General features: G+C 42.8%; 1 protein-coding gene across 4 annotated transcripts in view; it reads right to left on the bottom strand.

Moving 5' to 3' along the window:
* Window positions 1–21734, bottom strand: part of LOC124799288 (protein shifted-like) — a 62589-nt gene extending 40855 nt beyond the window's left edge. Inside the window, exons 1-6 of one of the 4 annotated variants that reach the window (XM_047262867.1) lie at window positions 21609–21734; window positions 20966–21118; window positions 20666–20763; window positions 16840–16984; window positions 16200–16343; window positions 12466–12666 (exon numbers count right to left, since the gene is read on the bottom strand). In XM_047262867.1, the coding sequence (XP_047118823.1) occupies window positions 12466–12666; window positions 16200–16343; window positions 16840–16984; window positions 20666–20763; window positions 20966–21083 (706 nt within the window). In that variant the 5' untranslated portion in view covers window positions 21084–21118; window positions 21609–21734. The other 3 variants (XM_047262864.1, XM_047262866.1, XM_047262865.1) reach the window with 3 other exon arrangements.
* Window positions 21735–22110: the final 376 nt, after the last annotated feature.

Here is a 22110-nt window from a genome sequence, read left to right as displayed (position 1 = left end):
CGCATAGCCCTCCTCACACTATATTTCGCTTCGCTTAAGTTTTGTTTGTCTGCAAGGCTTTGGCTATGTTTATGTTTGCTGTGAAGTTCCCTTTGCTTCCGTAGCAGTTTTCTAACTCGGTGGTGTACCACAGTGGCTCTTTTCCATCTCTTACAATCTTGCTTGGCACATACTCATCTAATGCACATTGTATGATGGTTTTGAACTTTGTCCACTGATCCTCAACACTATCTGTTCTTGAGATAAAACTTTTGTGTTGAGTCATCAAAGTACTCCGAAATCTGCTTTTTGTCACTTTTGCTAAACAGAAAAAAAGTCTACCTTTTTAATATTTCTATTTACGGCTGAAAGCATTGATGCAGTAACCGCTTTATGATCACTGATTCCCTGTTCTGCATTAACTGTTTCAAATAGTTCGGGTCTTTTTGTCACCAGAAGGTCTAATATGTTATCGCCACGACTCGGTTCTCTGTTTAACCGCTCAAGGTAGTTTTCAGATAACGCACTTAAAAAAATTTCACTGGATTCTTTGTCCCTGCCGCCCGTTATAAACATTTGAATCTCCCAGTCCATATCCGGCAAATTAAAATCTCCACTCAAAACTATAACATGGTCGGGAAATCTTCTCGAAACATTATACAAATTTTCCTTCAGGTGTTCTGCTACAACAGCTGCTGAGCCAGGGGGCCTATAGAGACATCCAATTACCAAGTTTGAGCCTGCTTTAAAATCATAGAGGGAGACCAAGAGAGGAATACGCTAAGCAGATTCAGAAGTAGATTGCAGTAGTTATTTGGAGATGAAGAAGCTTGCACAGGATAGAGTAGCATGGAGAGCTGCATCAAACCAGTCTCTGGACTGAGGACTACAACAGCAACACTCCAGCCTATTGACCAGCAGATTATTTCTAACTTTAAGAAGCTCTACACTAAAGCATTCTTCAGACATTGCTTTGAGTTGACTGAAGCTACCAATCTCACTCTCAGAGACTTTTGGGAATATCACTTCAAATTCATTGCCTCCGTCAAGATGATCAAAAAGGCGTGGAAAGGGGTTACCGAGAGAACTCTCACTTCTGCTTGCAAGAAGCTTTGGCCAGCGTGCATTGTCAAATGTGACTCTGGGGCATTTGTGTCAGTTCTTGGAGAGCCTGTAGTCAATGAGATTGTCTTTGGCGAAGAACATGGGATTAGAAAAGGATAACAATTATATTAATGAGGTTGTGGAAGATCACAGCCAAGAAATGACCACCAAAGAGCTTATGGTGTTGCAGCTTATTTCAAGCAGGAAGTTGTGGAGAGGAAGTCTTCAGAAAAGGGGGAGCGGGAGGGAAAGGGGGGGGGGGCTATCAGTAGTTGAGGGGGAGGAGGAGGGGGATGGTTGGTTGGTTTGTGGGGGTTGAAGGGACCAGACTACAGAGGCCATCAGTCCCTTTTTCCACGATCAAGAAACACCCACAAGGAACAAAAACAAGTAACGGAGATGACAAGGGAAGACACAGAACAACAAAGACATAGGCAAAGACCAGAAAAGAGGAATTAAAACCACACAGAGTGGTACAGTGGTTGGCCAACCATGGAAACAAAAAAAAAGAAAAGCCAATCACCAAGAGACACACTAAAAACCCCAATCTGAAACCGTAGGCCACAGGCCAGACTCAACACAAAAAAGAGAGACAAACCCTCAGACCGAGTGATAAAAGCCTCCTGCTTGAATAAAACTCAAAATGAAGTCTGCCATTGCAACGTCATCTGTTAAAAGCACATGGAGCATATCAGTCAGCGCAAACGTCTGCCTGAGCACAGTTAAAAGCTGACGGTCCAACAAAATGTGGACCACTGTCAATGCTGAACCACAGCGACAGAGAGGTGGGTCCTCGCGGCGCAATAAATAACCATGTGTCAGCCAGATGTGGCCAATGCATGCTGGCAGAGGGCAACAGAGTCCTTGCGAGAGGCCCCCATGGGGGAGCGCCACACACCGGTAGTCTCCTTGATGATCCGAAGTTTGTCGGGTAAAGGCAGTGTGCGCCATTCATCACCCCAGGTGCCAAGGACCTTCTGCCGCAAAAGTGACTAGAGATCACACTCCAGAAGGCCAATATCCAGGGCCGGTGAGCTGATAGCAAGTTTGGCCAGCTGTCAACACGTTCATTACCCGGGATGCTGACATGACCTGGGGTCCACACAAAGACCAAGGAGTGGCTGCAACAGCCAAAAGTATGGAGGGACTCCTGGATAGCCATCACCAGACAAGAGCAAGAAAAACACTGATCAACAGCTCGTAAGCTGCTCAGGGAGTCACTACAGATAATGAAGACTCACTGGAGCAGGAGCGGATATACTCTACGCACGGGAGATGGCGACAAGCTCTTCAGTGAAAACACTGCAGCCATCCAGCAATAAGCGTTGTTCAGATTGTTCCCCAAGACTAAAAGAATACCCAATTCGACCAGCAACCATTGAACTGTCAGTGTAGACTATGGCAAAGCCGGGAAACGTGGCAAGGATGGAAAGAAAGCGTCTGCGGACGGCAGAGGGCCTCAGGAGGGATTGAGTCTTTCGGGCCTTGTGCCAAATCCAGCTGAAGGCATGGGCAGGGCACACACCATGGGGATAGACAACATGGGCCTGGAAAAGAGGTGGGAGAGGGAAAAACTCAAGCCCAGAGAGAAGAGACTGGACGTGAACCGCAATCTGACATCCTGACTGGGCCGCCTTTCGATAAGACGGACGACCGAGTTGGGGAATAGGAGATGGTAACTTGGATGCCCGGGCAAGCTACAAACACGTGCAGCATAAGCGGCCAGTATTTGTTGGCACCGGATCTGCAATGGAGGGACACCAGCCTCCACAAGTATGCTGTTTACAGGGCTTGTGTGGAAAGATCCAGTTGCGAGTTGGATCACGCAGTGAAGTATGGGGTCAAGCAACCGTAATGCTGAACCATAAGCTAGGCTCCCATAATCGAGATGAGACTGAATCAACACCTGATACAGTCGTAGATGGGCAGACCGATCGGCACCCCAGCTGGTGTGACTCAAGCAATGAAGAGCATTAAGATGGCGCCAGCACATTTGTTTAAGCTGTCGAATATGAGGCAGTCAAGTCAACCAGGTATCGAAAAGCAAGCCCAAAAACTGATGTGTCTCCACCATGGCAAGAGGTTCGCTGTCAAGATAAAGCTGTGGCTCAGGGTGAACAGTGTGACGCCGGCAGAAGTGCATGACACAAGTCTTGGCAGCTGAGAACTGAAAGCCGTGCGCGATGGCCCTGCGAATAGTGCCCTGTAGCTGCCGTTCAGCAACCACAATGCCAGTGGAGCTATAGTACAGGCAAAAGTCATCAGCATACAAAGAAGCTGATATGGGCGTTCTCACAGTTGCAACTAGCCCATTGATAGCAACTAAAAACAGGCAGACACTCAAGACAGAGTCTTGTGGGACCCCATTCTCCTGGACTCGGGAGTAACTATGGGAGGAACCAACTTTAATGTGGAGGGAACGAAGCGACAGAAAATTTTGAATAAAAATCATGAGCAAGCCCCTAAGACCCCACCCATGAAGCATGGTGAGGATGTGATGTCGCCTTGTTGTATCGTTTGCCTTCCACATGTCAAAAAAGGTGGCAACCAGATGCTGACGGCGGGCAAAGGCCGTACGGATGGCAGACCTGTTTATCGGTGGCAGAGTGGCCCTTACGGAACCCACCCTGAGACGGAACCAGAAGGCTGCAAGCCTCAAGTAGTCAACTCAAGCTCCAGCTCACCATGCATTCGAGCAACTTGCACGGAAGATTGGTGAGGCTAATGGGGCAATAGCTGTCCACCTCCAGTGGGTTCTTGCCAGGTTTCAACATGGAGATGACGATGCTTTCCCACCATTGTGATGGGAACTCACCCTCAACCCAGATAGTTGAAAAGGTCTGGGACGTGCTGCTGGCAGTTCACCGAGAGGTGTTTGAGCATCTGATAAAGAATGCAATTCGGCCCGGGAGCCGTATCAGGGCAAGCAGCTACAGCACTTTGGAATTCCCACTCACTGAATGGAGCATTGTACAATTTGGGGTGGCGCGTATGGAATGAAAGGCTCCGATATTCCAACCGCTCTTTCAGGGAGTGGAAGGCCAGCGGGTAATTTGTAGAACTTTGAGCATAAATTCTGCTAAGAGTTCTGCAATTGTGTCTTATTCAGTACAGACTGCTCCATTCAGGGAAAGCCCAGGGATGCTGACAAGGGTCTGATATCCATAGAGCCACCTAATCTTGGTCCAAACCTGTGATGGAGAGGTATGGAGGCCAGTGGTGGAGACATACCTTTCCCAGCACTCCTGCTTCTGACGGCCAGGCAGTGGGCTTGGGCGTGGAGCCGTTTAAAGGCGATGAGGTGTTCCAATGATGGGTGCCGCTTATGATGCTGGAGGGCCTGCCTGCGATCTCTAATTGCCTCAGTGACCTCAGGTGACCACAAAGACACAGTCCTCCTCCGAGGGGACCTGGAAGAACAGGAAATTGCAGATTTCGCAGCAGAAACGATGCCGGTGGTGATTGTGTGAACCACCACATCAATGGCATCATGAGAAAGGGCTTAATAGTGGCAACGGAGGCAAACAAGTCCCAGTCAGCCTTATCCAAAGCCTATCTGGGGGGGTGCCCAGAAGAGCAACACTGTGGCAGTGACAGAAAGGTCGGGAAGTGGTCACTACTGCACAAGTCGTCATGCACACTCCATTGGACAGATGGTAGAAGGCTGCGGCTGCAGACTGAAAGGTTGATGGACGAGTATGTGCCATGCACCACACAGAAATGTATGGGGGCACCATTATTTAAGAGGGGAAGGACGGGCTGTGCCAACACTTGCTCAACGACAGTGCCTCTGCCTGTTGCCACTAAGCCACCTCACAAAGGGTTAGGAGTGTTAAAGTCACCCAGTAACAGAAAAGGTGGCGGCAGTTGGGCTATCAGGGCAGCCAATACATGCTATAGGACATCACCATCCGCTGGATGATAGATACTGCACAGTAACATCCTGAGGCATCAACACCCGAACAGCGACAGCCTCTAAAGGTGTTTGAAGAGGTACACACTCGCTGTAAAGAGAGTTAAGGACATAGATGCAGACTCCACCAGATGTTCTCGCATAAGCTGCCTGATTCTTATAATAACCCCAATAGCCATGGAGGGCGGGGTTCACATCACTGGAAACCAAGTTTCCTGGAGAGCAATGCAGAAGAAAGGGTGAAGGCTGATAAGTTGTTGGAGCTCAGCAAGGTGGTGGTAAAAACCGCTGCAATTCCACTGGAGAATGACATAGTCAGCGGCCGAAAAAGGTGTGAAGGGACCGAGGAGACAGATTACGCCGCTGAGTCACCTTCTGGCACCAATTGAGTACCTGTACAATCGACATCCATTGTGTTTCAGGGTCTGGCAAGATCTAGGTCCTCAGCAGATGCCAGAATATCCAGCTCATCCTCAGACGCAGAGCTTGTAGGTAGCAGTGAGGTGAGTGCCACCGCAAGGGCCTTGGTCTTAGAGGTCTTATTCTTGGACTTTTCTCGCTGCTCCTTGGGGTTCACTGTCTGGGAGGGCTTCACTGATTCAGTCTCCAAGTCTGAGGAGGATTGTGAAGCCCAACGACCAGCTGCTTGTGGGCACTTCAGCCACTGGTGAGTGTCATCTTTTCCACTGGTGGAAATCTAGGAAGGGAGGGACCCAAGGGACCCCTTCCAAGCGAGAGGAGCCGAAGAAGTTGGATGCTTCTCCGGCTTAGAAGTGGGGACGGACATCCCTGATAGGTGAGGGGACATTGCCTCCAAAGTAGGTGGCACAGGAGCAACAGGGAGAGTAGTACCCCCTATGGCCAAGGGGGCAGGTGTAGTCTGGAATTTGCTTACCTGATGGGGCTATCACTGTTGTCGTAACGGCGGCATAAGAGGAAGTCATTTGCACAGGATGAAGTCATTCATATTTCCTCTTAGCCCCAGGGTCTTATATTCCATGATTTTCCTCTCTTGATGTAAAATCCTGCAGCCTGGCAAGAAAGGCGAATGGTGCTCTCTGCAGTTGGCACAGATGGGAGGCAGGGCACATGGGAGTATTGGGATGTGATAAGTGTCCGCAATCTCAACATGTGACGCTGGAAATACAGGCGGGAAGACATATGGCCGAACTTCCAGCGCATCGGGGGAAGGATATAGGGCTTGACGTCACAGCGGCAGACCATCACCTTGACCTTCTCAGGCAATGTGGCCAAGATGAAGGCACCGGTGGCAATCCGATTATCCCTCGGACCCCGATGAACGCGCCGGACAAAATTAACACCTCGCCACTGCAAATTGGCGTGCAACTCGTCATCGGAATGCAAAAGAAGGTCCCTGTGGAATGTAATGCCCTAGACCATATTTTAGCTCTTATGGGGCGCAATGGTAACAGAAACATCTCCCAACTTGTCACAAGCGAGTAAAGCCAGTGACTGGGCAGAGAATGCTGTTTTTATCAAAACTGCCCCAGAGCGCATTTTGGACAAGCCCTCCACCTCCCAAAACTTGTCCTCTCAATGCTCTACAAAGAATCATCATGAAAGACTCCCCATCAGCTCTCGTACAAACTAGGTACCGGAGCGAATAAGTCTCGCTACCATCCTTAACCTTTCACTTCTCCCATGGTGTGGCCAGGGAGGGGAACTATCTCCATATCCATTATCCATACAGTCTGGACCTCTCTCCCTGTGATTACACTATTTTTGGTCCCCTTAAAAAGGCTCTGAGGCGCACACGATTCACCTCGGACGAAGATGTCCAGCTGTACTTGCGGAACTGGTTAACATTGCAGCCCTGGGAATTTTATGAGACAGCCATTCACTGCCTTTTGTCACAGTGGGACAAGTGTCTCAACAGCTTGGGTCAATACTTCTAACATACAGGTACTGGTTTCTGTAATTATGCCTCCGGCTCGTTTCTTTTTGAAGACCCCTTATACGTTGAAAATCATCACCCGAATGATGCAGTGGCTACGTGCTCTTCAAATTTATTTGACAATAATCCTGTGTCGCATTTTTGCCAAGTGTTGAAGCGTAGGCAGAAACAAATGACTGTAGATAGCTTACTGGTAAAAAAGAATTAGTTCTTTATTGTGAATAATAAAGTACCTAATACTGCAAGTATAATTTTCTCTGAATAAATGGCATGAGTAAGATAAAACTTTTAGTACTTTGTCTGCATGGAACACATTATTGTTTTCTACATACTTTATATGAGATAAATTGTTTCACTTAACAAGTGTTTCGCACTACAAGTAGGATCCTGGAACAAATTATGCTTGCTACGTCAGTTCCACTGTAGTTCATTAACAAAGTTATGGCCCCTGCTGCTGCTCTTCAAGTATGAACTGACAACAGATAAGTAGCTTGTTCCCCGAGTTATGGCCCCTGCTGCCAATGTTCAAACCTGCACATTGCGCAAGTACTGGGTAATTTCTGTACTATTGTTGACTGCTGCTAACATTTTTCAAGATCTGTCAATGTGTAGCACAGATGTAGGCAGTAAGCAGTAAATGATACATACATGTTATCAGCAATGATCCAGAGACTCTCTCTACAAGGTAGTTGTTTGTTTCCACCACTTTCCACAAGTACATGAACAAATGGGCCATAACTTTGCACTCAGTCTGGAAACATATTTCTCTTTGTTGTTCAAATCCATGTAATGGCATGGCACATGCGTGGAGTAAGCAAACATTTCACTGGTCTGTACCATGAGCTGCAAACCTGAGGGAAACCGAGCATCGACAGAAATATTCGAAAATATGTCCTGGATGGAGTAAAATGTCCTTCTCTCTCTCTCTCTAAAACATGTGCGCGCATGCGCGTACACACACACATACACACACACACACACACACACACTCTTTTAAAATCCTTGGGCTAGCCCATCTCTGCCTACAGTATTTCAAAAAATAAGCTACAGTACTTCAAAAAATAAGTTAAGTAACTGATTAATATGATCTCTCTTCACTGTGCCTACAGCACTAATTCCATAGTTTTCAGGCAACATTCACTGTATTAATCAAACATTTTGAGGTGGAAAGGAACTCTAGAAAATTTTATTGCAATCTCATGCCACATAAATCTTCATTCCCATAACAATGATTTTATTTTTAATGCAAATGACATCTGCTGCCAGAATATTCTCAGAAAGATTTTTGATTCATGTGATTTGCTGTCTCATTTAGAGGACTCCATTGTAATGCTGGTCCAGCACATTACCACTTTCACTACCATTTAAGTATCACTGAAACGGCATAATGTGTTAGGAATTGTGCTATGCTGGCAGTCTTAGCTTTCACACTTCCATTAAAAATGTTACACTGAAAGCTTTAATAAGTATCACAGCACTGAAATCTCTGATGTCATTATAAGTGTGGCCTTGTCATTCAAAGTTTTACTATGACAGTGAAGGAATCTGAAAAGTAAGGAGTAGCTACCACACAGTTAAGTACCTGTATGTTTAATACTGTTATAATGGGAGCTAACAACACAAAGTGCATTTTCATGGCAACTAGTTCCCTGGGCTACACGAGGCAGTATTTATTTATCGACATATATGGAGGAACTTTGAAGGAAACAACCTTATTAAAGAAATAGACAAGAGCTCCTTAAACATGTACTTTGAAGAAGAAGAAGAAGAAAAACTATGGACAAATTAAATGGTCAAGGGGAAGTTCATTCTTATTCACAGGATGAATAAAGGCAACATTAAAAAATTATGCTATACAAAATAAGCCCATACCGTATTTAGCAATATTTATCACAACTTTGGGTTGCTAAATGTGACTGTAATAGAAACTGGGAAAGAGCCCTAAATTACACCCTAATAAGGATTAATGGAATCTGCCAGGGTACTTTGAATTGATAACACTGATTGGAGTGATCCAAGTATTACATGATAAGCATGCAAACTGATTATATTGTCTGAAGTTTATAATCTCTCAGACAACAGCTGAGACTTACATGCTACATCTCTGCTGAGATTTAGCGCTGGCCACATATCTGAATGAAGTCTTTGGGGGCCTGGTAGGCTAACATATTACAGATAGTGTTATTGGAGACTCTATTGCTATTGGGATGTTATAATTTAAAAAATCTCTTTCTTCCTTTTAAATCTATCTCCAACCTCCCATCTGCTCTTAACGTACGTTTACAATAGGCTGCCCTGTACTCCACAACTAAATATTTTGAAGCCCACTGTTTATTGAGCAAATCTGTGTGTGGGTCTCTTTCAGTGCCCACTCTGTTCAACATCCCCAGGAAGCATCTGTATCTGCATTTTTCATGTACTTTAAGACAACTGAAAATGAGATGGCAGCTCAAGTGAGCACCTAACTGATGATATACAATACCTGACAAGAAAAATAAAGATGGAAACACTACGTAAAGCCATGTAAAGTCATGAAACTAAACGGGAAGAGTAGTTGTAGCAAGGGGAGGTGCAATGTACTACAGTGTTCTCATGTTATCAGTGTCATAGCTTGGGTGAAAGAATGTTGAGAGTAGTGGACTGAGGAAAAGTGGGTAATGGTGCCTGGCCAGCTTCTTCTTCACCTACACCTTTTTGTATGAAGTTTGACTATATAGGCAATAGCATGGGCTGTAAATACACAATTGTTTCTATTAGACTTGATTTAAGGGAAATAAATTTCAAAACTTTGGGATCTGCAGATAGTAGAGTTGGAAGAGGAGTTAAATAACATGAGATATATTAGTTATCAGAAGTGTCCGGGGGGGGAGTGTTTATGACAAAGTATGATTAAACTAGCTGTTTTGGTTGACTAAAGAGGAGGAGAGCTGTCATGAATCTGGTTGTAGGGTTTACTGAAAAAAGAAAATTAGAAAACAACAATATTACATGAATCTCAGAAATAACTAACCAGATATGTCTAAAGAAATATATTCCATGGAAATCATTCAAGTCTGTGGTCAATATGCTGGTACTCAGATCAAGAGGTACTCTGTGAAGAGTAACAGAAAATGAATAAATGATTGCAAATCCCACAAGATGATAACTGGGGAGTTGAATAAAATTAACAAAAACTAAATAAAGATTCTTTGGTGGGAAACTCTGGATATGACTCCAGAAGTGACAGACATCATAGGGCAATACAAATTTTTGGTGAGTGACCTGCCCTTCCTTTCAACTGATCTCTCTTTCCTACATTAGGAAGGAACTACTAGTTTCAAACACTAGGCTATGTTTGATCTGTTTTAATGGTGTCTATCAGTAGCACTGGAATTTTGCCTCCTGCAGGTACATATTGGTCAGCCCCTCTATCTCTTTGCAAATTAATAGATTTTCTCAAATAGATTTTCCTTTTGATCTACACTCCTGGAAATTGAAATAAGAACACCGTGAATTCACTGTCCCAGGAAGGGGAAACTTTATTGACACATTCCTGGGGTCAGATACATCACATGATCACACTGACAGAACCACAGGCACATAGACACAGGCAACAGAGCATGCACAATGTCGGCACTAGTACAGTGTATATCCACCTTTCGCAGCAATGCAGGCTGCTATTCTCCCATGGAGACGATCGTAGAGATGCTGGATGTAGTCCCGTGGAACGGCTTGCCATGCCATTTCCACCTGGCGCCTCAGTTGGACCAGCGTTCGTGCTGGACGTGCAGACCGCGTGAGACGACGCTTCATCCAGTCCCAAACATGCTCAATGGGGGACAGATCCGGAGATCTTGCTGGCCAGGGTAGTTGACTTACACCTTCTAGAGCACGTTGGGTGGCACGGGATACATGCGGACGTGCATTGTCCTGTTGGAACAGCAAGTTCCCTTGCCGGTCTAGGAATGGTAGAACGATGGGTTCGATGATGGTTTGGATGTACCGTGCACTATTCAGTGTCCCCTCGACGATCACCAGTGGTGTACGGCCAGTGTAGGAGATCGCTCCCCACACCATGATGCCGGGTGTTGGCCCTGTGTGCCTCGGTCGTATGCAGTCCTGATTGTGGCGCTCACCTGCACAGTGCCAAACACGCATACGACCATCATTGGCACCAAGGCAGAAGCGACTCTCATCGCTGAAGACGACACGTCTCCATTCGTCCCTCCATTCACGCCTGTCGCGACACCACTGGAGGCGGGCTGCACGATGTTGTGGCGTGAGCGGAAGATGGCCTAACGGTGTGCGGGACCGTAGCCCAGCTTCATGGAGACGGTTGCGAATGGTCCTCGCCGATACCCCAGGAGCAACAGTGTCCCTAATTTGCTGGGAAGTGGCGGTGCGGTCCCCTACTGCACTGCGTAGGATCCTATGGTCTTGGCGTTCATGCGTGTGTCGCTGCGGTCCGGTCCCAGGTCGACGGGCACGTGCACCTTCCGCCGACCACTGGCGACAACATCGATGTACTGTGGAGACCTCACGCCCCACGTGTTGAGCAATTCGGCGGTACGTCCACCCGGCCTCCCGCATGCCCACTATACGCCCTCGCTCAAAGTCCGTCAACTGCACATACGGTTCACGTCCACGCTGTCGCGGCATGCTACCAGTGTTAAAGACTGCGATGGAGCTCCGTATGCCACGGCAAACTGGCTGACACTGACGGCGGCGGTGCACAAATGCTGCGCAGCTAGCGCCATTCGACGGCCAACACCGCGGTTCCTGGTGTGTCCGCTGTGCCGTGCGTGTGATCATTGCTTGTACAGCCCTCTCGCAGTGTCCGGAGCAAGTATGGTGGGTCTGACACACCGGTGTCAATGTGTTCTTTTTTCCATTTCCAGGAGTAGTTTTATGGGCTGTGATGATCCTAAAGCAATGTTGAATTTCAAATTTTCATAGGCACATAAGATGCAGAATAAAAATAGATGACATTTATAAACCCATTAAGCATGAACTTGTTTATGGTTGTGGTTACTTAAGAATAAGGAACTAAATTACATTAAATTAAGCAGAAAGTTCGGTATCATTGAAAACTGAAAGTTATGCTGACATAAATAAAAGGGCTAATTATTTCTAAAAAAAAGGTAAAAGGATTTGAAATGGAGGTGTGAAACATTTAGTCTTGCAAATAGATGGTAGATGGACAAAGTAAATTTTTTGTTGGATTGCAACAAATAAGAAAAGACAGTACGAGGACACAAAGAAAAGCGGGAAAATGACATTAAGAAACCTACACGGATGTGTGTAGATCCAGACTAAAACACATGGTTAAGTCTAGAGGAGGCCTTTATCCAGCAGCAGATGTCTTTTGCCTGACAATGACAATCACTGCATAAAGAAGTCTATTACTGTGCAATTGTTCATTTTAGCACTTAAAAGTGATTACACGATACATCTTATCGCCATTTCTTGTTTTACTCTAACATTTTTTTATCATTGCCAGTTTTTGCTTTTTGTGCATCACTATCTTGAAGCTAGAGACTGACTCAGTATGATGATGTGAGATATCATGACTTACCCCCTTCACAGTGACGACCCTGAAAGCCGTCTGGGCATGAGCATATGCCAGGAGAGGTGCAACTGCCACCATTCATGCACTGTGGGTAGCAGAGGGCTGTATGGCAGTGCTGTCCCATGTAGCCCTCAGGACACTGGCAGATCTTGTCATGATTGCACCAGCCACCATTTGCACACTTCTTGTCACACTCTGGGTCAGGACCTGCAAACACATTGCAAGCTATTGTAATGTTTAGTTCTTTCTAAATTAATGGTAGATAGACTGCCTAATATGACAAATTATTTTATATTCTTATTTATGCCTTTCTTTTTATATTATTTAAAATATTTGCAATAACCTAAATAAAATATATTACAAATTGCAGTAGTCTCTCAGGCAATCAATTGGAATAAACACACACACGTGTGTGTGTGTGTGTGTGTGTGTGTGTGCGCCCCCCCCCCCTCTCCCTTTCCGTGCTCCACATTCATCCTGCTCAGCCTTCAGCCTCCACTGTGTTTGAGGTAGTTTCAGTGCTGTTTTCTACGCTAGTATAAGCTCAGGTCCACAGTCCTTGTTGATTGGTTCTTTCGTAGCCAGATTTTGACGGCCTCCTCCTATGCACAGTCCAAAAAGAGGGCCATTTTTCACCAAAACCTTTTTGTCTCCATACTTCACTTCATGATTTAGCTCTAAGCAATGCTCAACCAATTGCCGATTTCATTTGCTGCTGGAGGTCACCGGGCATCTTTTTTCAACCTTGCAAATCCTTTGTCAAACATGTGTTTCCGCACTCACACTACACTCAAGGTACACATCAGGTTTTGAGCCCCAGGTTATTTTGAAGGGACGTAATTATGGTTGGCAGGTGGTACAAGCATTTGAACTTGTGCCTGCATAAAATTCTTCCAATTTTTTTCTGATATGTTGCTGACGTATGGGATGTAGGCTTGTCCTCCTTGGACCTCATGTATCCTGTTGTCATAAACCAAAAGGCATGCCAAATGTGGCAGTCACTATAGCCTTTTTCTGGAACATGACCCCGTGGTAGGCTTGTTCTGGTGTTAAACTTTCTCTGTTGGAAATCACACAAGCACTGTGGACCTTTGAGTTTAGCACTTCCTCCACTTGTGATGAGAACTACAGGCATACAGGGGTAATGGTTTATGTGAGTTGCCTTCCAGTATTCTGTGGTCTTCTCTATACCAGAACATCCAAGAATGGTAACAGGCCAATTTGCATCCTTTCCATATTGAACTGTATTTCAATGTGGATGGAGTTCAGGTATTGTAAGAAAACTTGTAGCTCTCTTTACCATGTGGCCATTTGATGAAAGTATAGTCAGCAAATATGAATAAAACTCTCAGTTTTAATGGTGGTAAGTATTGTGCCTAGGCCTTATACTCAACTGTGTACATATTAGTAACCATGGGTGACAGACAGCTACCCACAGGCTTGTCGTGAGTTTGTTCATAGTAATGTCAGTCAAAGAGGAAGTATGTGGACACCAGCACAAAATGTTAATAGTAATGTCACTCAAAGAGGAAGTATGTGGCCCCAAATAATTGTAGTGATTCTTTAAATGGAGCCCTGGTGAAGAGTGAAAATGTTGAAACTGGCCATACGATCTAAGGTGACCGGTCTTACAGGTTGTAAACATTCTACGGACTGAGCAGAGTTCTTATTGTGATGCTCAAATTTGCCAACCAAGAGACTCAAAACTGATGTCATGTGCTTTGCAAAGGGGTATGTTGGCATTCCTATTGTGATTACTATGGATCTCAGGAGTATGCCCTCCTTGCGCATCTTTGGAAGCCTGTAAAGCCAAAGTTTCTTTGCTGCCTTGTCTGTAAATGAGCTTCAAATCAGTTCAATCATTTTCTGCTGCATCCACTCGGCTGGATCTGATGTCATCTTCCTGTAAGAAGCAGAAGTAGGACACTGAGCAAGACAAAGGCAGAGTGCCAATGCAAGGTCCATGAGTGGAGGGGGCAACTATGTACATCATTCACTACCGATCAAGGCGCCTGTGAACACGAGTAATCTGATGGTCACGATGACACAATACAGCACTGGAAGTTCATACTACAAACATTCAATGTGGCTGTATGTCTGAGAGACGTTCAAGCAGCATATTCACCAGGAAAACACACTAGTACATTTATTACTAATTATTTTAATTCACTTATATTTGTTCCCTTAACTGAGCACAGCTCTCCAAAACACTGATGAGATTTAAAAAGCAATATGTGCCATTTCTTTAATGGCTTGCATGCAGTTAGTTGTACATACATAAATGAACACACTGGCACCATTTCTTGGAGATGAGCTGACAAAGAAGAAGGGTGACATCATTTCTTGTTCTATAACAAACTTGTTAATGCATCACATGACTCAAGACTGGTGACAGTTTGACCACTGCTAATCACCTTGTCTGTTCTAACTCAGCACTTGGTTTGGACGTGCCTGTGTATCTATTAAACAGCGCTGTGGGAATTTCCTGCTCATTTGTAGCAGATGTGCTAAATATATTTTGAATGTGGTGCTACGAAGAAAATAATTGAGGTGTCTGTAACTGTGCAAAAGAAGGACACCAGATGCAATCACAAGAATCAGAAGCAAGCTTCTAGAAGAATGAAATCCTCAAAAGAGCAAGGCAACATGTTACTCCCACTCAAACAGATGTCACAAAATGATCACAATGTGAAGAACTGAGAAATTAAGTGCTCATATGAAGGCTCACTGACAGCCTTTCTTCCCGTGCTGGTTTGTGAATGCAACAATGAAGGCCAGAAATGGTAGGTACAGAAGTACCCACCAGCACCTGCAGTAAGGTGGCTAACCACATTACAGATGTAGACATATTACTCTAAAATTTTTACAGGTATTTACTCTGAATTTGTTATTAAAATAAAAGACATATTTCATTATATTCTTCCTATCAATGTTTGCAGCTATCTACTGGACAAAATTAATTCATACAATATTGCAGGGCCGGTGTTATTCCAATAACGATACACTGTGGCAACCACAGTCATTACGAAACACATCAGATGAATTCACAACTGCAAATAATGACTATCATCAGCTGTAGAATGGAATGATGACAATGAAAATTTTTGCCAGACCAGGACTCGAACCCGGATTTCCTGGTTTTCGCAAGCAGTCACCTTACCATTTGGCTATCCGTGCACAACTCATGGCCAGACCCAAACTTCCATACGTTTATGATCTGTACTCACACATCCATTATGTGTATTCCCATACAGATCAGACATTATGCTTGAAAGTTGCATGCCCAGCATTGTCAGATAAATACGATATTGCAGTGCCAGTGTTATTTCGATGACGGTGCACTGCGGCGACCACAGCCGTTACTAAAAACATCAGATGAATTCGCAATTGCGAATAATGACTACCATCAGCTTTCCGTCATTCCATTCTACAGCCGAAACTATATAATTAATATTTCAGAGCATTTGTCATGAGTTAACAGGCATCAAATGTAAACGTCTCTTCAGATAAAACTGGACTGGATCATGAAGTGTGTAAACGCTATTTTGAATTTCTGGAGAAAAAAGAACAGGAAAACCATTTAAGTCATTCATGTGCTGGTTCAATTACATAAAAACAAATGAACAATTTTACGTGTGAAAGATGAACAATGTACTGGAAGTAGTAGGAGTACAGGGGGTACAACAACACAATATGAAAGTCCTTAATAAAAAGGACAATTTTTGCAAAAGCAAACATACCCCTCTGTGCGCACTCCTTCCGTAATCGAAGACGAAGAGGTGTGCCCGGCAATGGCTTTCCTTTACGGCTTTCAATTATGAGGCCAATGCCAAAAGCTGCAATACCAGAGCTGTTTCCTGAGCATGGCAAGGAGACACTGAAACCTACAGCAAAAATTTAAAATTTTAGGAACAGTCATGTCACTTACAACACCTGCACAGATATCATGGGCAGGGGATGTAAACTTTTTAACTAGCATATAATTTATGAAAATATCTTTCCTCTCAATTTAGGATGGATATTTTAATTAAAAAAAATTTTTTTTTCACAACATATCAAAAGCAGGTATCTGGTACACTTTCCCAACCTACACCTCTAGGACAATGCCATGTGTTTTTATATGAGCCAGAAATTCTGTCTCATAATTTAGTTTTCTGGGGCGAATTTTCCTTTTTATGCATACAAACAACACACTCTAATATTAGCACAGTTCATACCATGATGGCTAATGCCTTAAACCTTTTTTAAGGACAGATTTTTGTGAACTAAAAATGGCCAAGGTTACAAACTGCTTGATACTCACAATAAATACATGTGCAAATTATGAAACTTGAGGAAACTGCTTATCCACAAAGTTATTCTTCTTGAATAACAACCTACCTTTAGGTCTACGTGGTATTCTGCCCTTTGTCTTGATAGAGATAACAGGAGGGTCTAAAATCGCTTCATCGAATGACTGTAATCGATCGAAATTGTAAATATATTTCTTTGACCCTGATTTCCAGGTAAAATTCACATAGCCAACCTACAATGGACAAAACCATAAACATGAGTACCATACAGAATAACACAGTAAAATGAATTTAAGTGTGTACCCAATGCTTGACTTGACCGATTTGTTTGCTGATGACCATGGTGGGGTTTAACACCGTGAAAATACAATAAGTAAGTTATCAACATTCTTACAAATATGTGAAGGGAGAAATGGTAGGATGGCAGGTGAGAGCTGAGGGGGCATGGGCAGGGGAGGGGAGGGGGCATGGGCAGGGGAGGGGAGCAGTGGAGTCTTCTCCTCTTCTCCCCCCCCCCAAACTCCTGCCATACAAATCATCATCCTTGAAGCTTAAAGTGTCATCTCTCAGTTGTTGGAAAGATAAATTGAAAAAAATCAATAAGGAAGAAGTTAACTGTTTTTTTCCAGTCCATTACAGCTGGCAAGATTTAGCAAGCAGTCTATAGGTATACCAAAACATGATGATATGGTGTAGAAGAAACTTGCTGAAAGTGTCCCAAAAATGGCAAATGTCACACATTCGATAGGGAAAGTTAAGGTAACCATCTTCTGTGACTGTCAGAGGATTTTGCTCGTTCACTATCTGCTTCATAATAGTGCAATGAATGGAGACAGGTACTGTAATGTCTTGAGGAATCTGTGAGCTGCCCTCAATGTTCCCTCATCCTCCATGTTCACCAGACCTTTCCTTGTGATTTCCACATGTTCCCTGCAACTCAAAGATCATTTTTATTTTTTATTTTGCATGTCTAGTTCTATATGACCAAACTGAGGAGTAAATATCCATGGTCATGGAACATATCAGTAAATTAAATTACAACATAAAAGTAATAACAGATAAAATAAAATGTTTATGAACCCAAAAAAAGACAAGCCATGAGTTTATGTAAGCACAATCAATACTATAACATAGGAATGAGCTTAATATTTCAAGCAAATCCTTGACAGAATAGAAGGAGTGACTCATGAGGAAACTCTTCAGTTTCGATTTGAAAGCATGTGGATTACTGTTAAGATTTTAGAATTCTTGTGGCATCTTATTGAAAATGGATGCAGCAGTATACTGCACTCCTTTCTGCACAAGACTCAAGGAAGTGCGATCCAAATGCAGACTGGATTTCTGCCTGATATTAACTGACTGAAAGCTGCTAATTCTTGGGAATAAGCTAATATTGTTAACAAGAAATGACAGTAAAGAACATATATATTGATAGGCCAATGTCAGAATATCCAGACTAATGAACAAGGGCTGACAAAAGGGGTGTGAACTTGCACCACTTATTGCCCGAACTGTCCATTTCTGAGTCAAAAGTAATCTTTTAGAATGGGATGAGTTACCCCAAAATATAATACCATATATCCATAAGCGAATGAAAATAAGCAAAGTAGACTACTTTTTGTGATGAACTATCACTTACTTCTGATGCCATTCGAATTGTAAAAAGTGGCAGCATTAAGTCTTTGAACAAGATCCTGAATGTGGGCTTTCCACAACAGTTTACTATCTATCTGAACACCTATAAATTTGAACTAACACCTAGAAATTTGAAATGTTCAGTTTCACTAATCATATGCCCATTCTGTGGAATTAAAATGTTGGGTTTTGTTGAATTGTGTGTTAGGAAATGTAAAAATTGACTCTTACTGTGATTAGCTTTACTACATGGTTTGTATTCATATATAATATTTGTTTGAGTACAAAAATCTTTTAGTGTTGAAATTTGTGCATCATGGTCTGAAAGGGCATCTTGGAGCTACACATGCCAACAACGATGATGATGTTACAACAGTGAATGGCTTATTACGAGCACAGGACCTGGCCCGGTACAACACTGGTTTGGAAAAACTTATGTCACATTACAAAAAATGCTTGGAGAAACATGACAACTACGTAGAAAAGTAAATAATCATCCTTGCTTTTTTCAATAAAATCTAAAATGAAGGCCAGTATCTTGATTATTGGAAGGTTGTGTTAAATGTTTCACTTATCAAACCAGGTACAAATTGGACCCATCAAAATATTTATGGGTTATTGCCCTTACTAGCTCTGTAGGAAAGTCAATAAGAGACGTCATCAACGTCTGTGCAATTTGCACTCTCTGGAATCAACAAACTTACTGAGTTACTATCAATAAGTAATGGAACATACCATTCTATTTACAGCAACCTAACTCTATGCCAATAAAAAAATTAATAATAATAATAATAATGTAAAAGGACAAGCAGCAACTATTATCTGTTTCAGTGTTTTAAAGTAATGTGATATGACTTAACTGGATATTCCTCGAGCATCTCTCCTGTTTTCCTCAGCCAGTCTACACCAAATACTATTCTAGAATGGCGAAAATTAAAATATATGGTATCCTGTTGAGAATCAAAATTTTGCTCTGGAAGGAATGAAGGATGTGATCTGTTTTCTACTCATGGAAGTAAAGTTCATGCTGGACAGCAGAAACATGTTTAAATTAAGATTGACTTTACTTCTCAATGATGAGTCATGCAGCACAACTGGTGCACGACAGCTATGCCAACTGTCACAAATCTAACAGGATACAGGGGAGGAGTGGTGCCACCACATAGCTTTTATCTGCAGTCGTATGTGCTTCCTTGACAACTCTGTGCAGCAGTGTCACATTCCAAATTATAGCATTTATAGCGAATACAGTCTATTTTTCTTACTAACTCTTTAATACTTAGTCTCACTGTTAAGTTTTCTTGGCAGTGGAAAGAACCTACAGTAACCAACCAAAAGTGTGTGAAACAAGCACTAACTGGAAGTACTACTTACACAATCAATGTTCTACATCTACACTCTGCAAACCCCTGTGATGTGCATGGCAGAGGGTACATCACACTGTGCCAGCGATTAGGGTTTCTTCCCATTCAGTTTACTTATGGAGCTAGGAAAGAATCATTGTTTAAATTCCTGTGTGTGTGTGCGCACTATAATTAATCTAATCTTGTCCTCATGATCCCAAAGTGAGCAGCACATGGGGATTGTAGTATTTTCCTAGAGTCATCATTTAAAGCCAGTTCTTGAAGCTTGTAAGGTATTCTCAGGATAGTTTGCATCTATCTTCAAGAGCCTGCCAATTCAATTTCTTCTCCATCTCTGTGACACTATTCCACGGGCCAGACAAATCTGGGACCATTCATGTTGCTCTTCTCTGTATACATTCAATACCCCCAGTCAGTTCTGTCTGGTACAGGATCCACAAGCTTGAGCAATATTCCAACATCGGTTGTACAAATTATTTGTAAGCAATCTTCTTTGTAGAATGATTGTATTTCCCTAATATTCTACCAATAAACCGAAGTCTGCATCTACTTCACCTACAACTGAGCGTATGTGATCGTTCCATTTCATATCCCTACAAAGAGTTACATCCAGGTATTTGTATGAGTTGGGCTATTCCAACTGCAACCCATTAAAATTATAGCCATAGGAAACTACATTTTTATTTTGTGCATAGTTTTACATTTCCGAACATTCAAAGGAAGTTGCCAATCTTTGCACTACTTTGAAATCTTATCAAGATCTGAGTGAATATTAGAGCAGCTTCTTTCACACAATTATGGATTACAGATGCGTGTAGCCTCAGAGTTGTCTACGAATTCAAACTCTGTATGGTTAGTTACAAGAAATAATAGTAGAATACTACATATTCTAAATGTCTATTGCGTAAAACATACCTCAGATGGGATAATTGGAAGATATTTCTCAAAGTTTGGATCCAATATGTATGGGAGTACCCTACCATTAGCTATTGCATAAATTTCCATCGAGAAACCTGTAAAAATGATGAAAATGCAAATTTTTGCAGCAATTTTTCACTAGTATTGTTATTTCACTGGTAGTAAATATTTTAATGAGATTTCTGTCTTAACACATATATTTCATTTAACTGAATTTTGAAAGATGGGTAAATAAATGGATTAGGCCTTGTACTATAAAGGCAAAGCATTATATCAAAAATAAACTCTTCCACTTACCACTAAACATTTTTACTTGCTGTTCGTCAATCCACAATGAAAGGTCATTGTTATTGTCATTGCCGCGTGGTATACAGGTGACAAAAGAAATTAGGAAGGCAATGACAGTTATCTGCATTTTGAATCACCCTTTCTAGACATGAGAAACTGCGTCTACAGAAAAGAAAGACAAGCGTAAATGTCATCGCAACTAGTAATATCGGAAATCACAGTACGGGACGGCAAATAAACACAAAAGGGGTACAGTGAAAGTTCCACTTTATAACACATGATGAAATAATGACAGAAATTCCTTCCACAAACATGTAATTACTGTGTGAGCACAATACGATCCGTCGTAACATCGTCCGATACAAGCGGACTGCAACGGTGCATTGCTAAGGCGCGGTTTTTAAAGAATCCGTATCTACGACTTCTGTTAATTCAACACTGACTGGTTTTTATTCATCTGCAGCTTCATTTGCATGACACGAGAAAGCTATGTTACTGAATATCACAAACACAAAATCCTCCTACCAGCTTTGTTGCGAATTATATAACGTGGCTTTCACCAAAAGAAACAACCAAAAAACAAAGCTTGCAGCTGAGAGCCAGGGTTATCGACAGCGCAATGCATTAATCGCACCAAAACATGGTACTTCACCCTGCATCTCTGCTCGCGTGCGTCCAATCTATTGTCACCGGTAACCCAGCCGGCTACACGAAAACAAAGGTCACGTGACCCTCACACCTGTTGCATCGCGCAGAACAGAAGATTTGCGGTTAGTTCACTCAGTTGATACTGATACAACTGATAAAGAGATGGTGACTTCAGTGAACAGGATGCTGCACATGATAACTATAACGGATAATAATTTCTGGTCCTTCCCTGAACGCATTGCTTTACAATAACGACATAATGTCACTGGAGAGGAGAAACATTTCGGATTAAAGCCGTGGTGCTTTATAGCACAAAAAATGAATGATTCTGGAAAAAATGTCCGAAAGACACCTCAGGTTTGTTGCATAATGACCCTCAGTACTCAAGATCAGTCACAAAGACGACGTATATCGGTACCACATGTACTTATCCACCTATCAAGTCGATTGTAAAGGAAGTAAAATAACACATATTGTGAAAATAGAACGCTGGAGCTGGTAATAAT

This window comes from Schistocerca piceifrons, chromosome 5 (assembly GCF_021461385.2).
Source record: "Schistocerca piceifrons isolate TAMUIC-IGC-003096 chromosome 5, iqSchPice1.1, whole genome shotgun sequence".
Classification (NCBI taxonomy): Eukaryota; Metazoa; Arthropoda; class Insecta; order Orthoptera; family Acrididae; genus Schistocerca; species Schistocerca piceifrons.
Note: the sequence above shows the minus strand (reverse complement) of the source record. Positions and strands in the feature narration are given on the sequence as shown.